Raw genomic sequence first — 2,788 nt, forward strand, 5'->3', positions numbered from 1 at the left:
GTAGGTTGGAGAAACCAAGGAAGCAGGACAAGGAGAAAGAGATCCTGGAAATCTTTCGCAATGTGGAGATCAACATCCTCCTGCTGGATGCGATCAAACAAGTACCCAAATATGCAAAGTTTTTAAGGCACTTGTGTGTCAATCGAAGGTGGTTGAAAGGAGATGAGAGAGTGGTAGTGAGAGAGTATGTGTCAGCAATTCTACAACGAAAGTTTCCACCAAAATGCGGGGATCCAGATATGTTACTATTCCCTGTTGGATAGGTAACACGCTGATTGAAAAGGCCATGTTAGACTTAGGAGACTCGATTAATGTCATGTCAAAATTCATATATGTTTCTTTGAACTTAGGCTCTTTAAAGAAGACTGGGATAATATTCCAACTAGCTGACCGAACCAATGCATACCCTGATGGGTTGGTTGAAGATGTTTTGATAAAAATTAATGAATTAGTTTTCCCAACTGATTTTTATGTGCTTGACATGGATGATGAACACTCCCACGAACCATCACCCTTGCTGTTAGGTAGACCCTTCTTGAGTACAACTCGAACCAAATTTGATGTTAATAAGGGCACCCTGTCCATGGAATTTGATTGTGAGATTGTTCATTTTAACATCTTTGAAACCATGAAATATCCTTCAAATTCAAATGTCAGCTCTATTTTCTCTGTAAATTCAAATGCTATTGACCCTGCGGTACAGGAGGTTTTTGAAATTGAAGGTAGGGATGAGTTAGAAGTCGCCTTGATCAGGCACTTTGAGTCAGAGACGACCTCTGGGGTAGAGTTGAGTGAAAATCTCAAATGTGTGATTGGAACGTTGCAGTCGTTGCCAACCACGAAAACAAGCTATGGTCTCGCTCCTATTTTCATACCTGAATCTCACCAAAAATTACTTCCATCTGTGGTGCAGGCACCTATCTTGGAATTGAATCCCCTGCCGAAACACCTGAAATATGCATACTTGGGTGAAGGGGAAACACTCCCAGTGATCATCTTCGCGAGTTTATCAAAGGTTTAAGAAGACAAACTGATTCGAATTCTTAGGGAATATAAGCAGGCGATAGGATGGACCATCGCTGATATTAAGGGAATTAGCCCCGCGGTATGTATGCATCGGATTCGACTCGAGGAAAGCGCTAAACCAGTGCAACAAGTTCAAAGGAGACTGAATCCTCTCATGATGAAGGTCGTAAAGAAAGATATTCTAAAGCTGCTGGATGTAGGGATCATATTCACAATATCAGATAGTCCATGGGTGAATCCAATACAAGTGGTCCTAAAGAAGACAGAGGTGACAGTAGAATCAAATCAAGAGGGTGAGATCGCGCCAATTCGAAAAGCCACCGGGTGGTGGCAATGTATCGATTATAGGAAATTGAACGCCGTCACGAAAAAGGATAATTTTTCCCTCCTTTCATTGATCAGATGGTAGAGCGATTAGCATGTCGAACTTACTATTATTTTTTGCATAGCTTTTCAGGTTATTTTCAAATTGTTATCGCCCCTGAGAACCAGGAGAAGACTACATTCACGTGTCCGTTTAGAACGTTTGCATACAGACGAAAGCCGTTTGGGTTGTGTAATGCGCCTGCTATTTTTCAAAGATGTATGGTAAGCATTTTTTCAGAGTATGTTGAGAAGATTATTGAGGTTTTCATGGACGATTTCAGTATGTACGGTGAAAATTTTGATAACTGTTGAGATAATCTGAAATTAATCTTAGTTAGGTATATAGAAACTAATCTCATACTTAATTGAAAAAAATATCACTTTATGGTCGAATATGGGATAGTTTTGGGTCATGTAGTGTCGTCTAGAGGTATTGAGTTTGATAAGGCAAAAATAGATGTTATATTTACTTTACCTTACTCCGTGAGTGTGCGGGAAGTGCATTCTTTCTTGGGTCATGCAGGTGTCTATCGAAGGTTTATTAAAGATTTCTTGAAAATTGAAGCACCATTGTTCCAACTTTTACAAAAAGAGATGCCCTTCATATTCGATGAAGCATGTAAGGGGGCGTTTGATAGGTTGAAAGATTTATTAATCTCGTCACCTATTATCCAACCTCCTGACTGAAACCTACCATTCGAGATCATGTGCGACGCCAGCGATTATGCAGTAGGCGCGGTGCTGGATCAAAGAGTAGAAAAAACAGCCCATACTATCCACTATGTATCCCGAGCCTTGAACGAAATTCAATTGAACCATTCAACCACCGAAAAGAAGCTCTTGGCGATTGTTTTTGCTTTAGATAAATTTCGATCTTATTTACTAGGTGATAAAGTTATTATATTTTCTGATCATGTAGCGTTGCAGTATCGTTGGCCAAGAAAGATGTAAAATCGCAACTGATAAGGTGGATATTATTGGTACAAGAGTTCGACCTGGAGATCAGAGATAAGAAAATGGTGGAGAACCTGGTAGCAGATCACTTGAGTCGAATACAAGTCGGCGAAAACGACCTCCCACTGAGAGAAGCATTCCCTGATGAGCATTTACTTTCTATTAATTTATCTTTGCCTTGGTATGCAAATATTGTTAACTTTCTAGTCAATGACAAGTTCCCTGCAGGATGGTCTAAGGCGAAGAGGGACAAATTAAGAAGTGATGCAAAGTCCTACATTTGAGATGATTCTTACCTCTGGAAGCGTGGTGCCGACCAAGTCATTCAAAAATGTGTAAGTGAGGATGAATTCCAATCTATCCTAATCTATTGTCACTCTTTTGCATGTGTAGGTCATTTCGGATCAAAGAGAATGGCTCGTAAAGTGTTGGAGAGTGGTTT

General features: G+C 40.1%; 1 protein-coding gene across 1 annotated transcript; it reads left to right on the forward strand.

The window, feature by feature from the left end:
- The first annotated feature begins 286 nt into the window (after nt 1–286).
- On the forward strand, nt 287–1,021 carry LOC113752189. The gene has a single exon (XM_027296321.1). It carries the CDS (start codon nt 287–289, stop codon nt 1,019–1,021), a length of 735 nt encoding a protein of 244 aa, XP_027152122.1.
- The last annotated feature ends 1,767 nt before the right edge of the window (nt 1,022–2,788 follow it).

Source organism: Coffea eugenioides, chromosome 11 (assembly GCF_003713205.1).
Source record: "Coffea eugenioides isolate CCC68of chromosome 11, Ceug_1.0, whole genome shotgun sequence".
NCBI lineage: Eukaryota > Viridiplantae > Streptophyta > Magnoliopsida > Gentianales > Rubiaceae > Coffea > Coffea eugenioides.

What these genes read in the sequence shown, in the direction of transcription:
- LOC113752189 (XM_027296321.1), top strand. Translation starts at nt 287, where the DNA reads ATGTTAGACTTAGGAGACTCGATTAATGTCATGTCAAAATTCATATAT.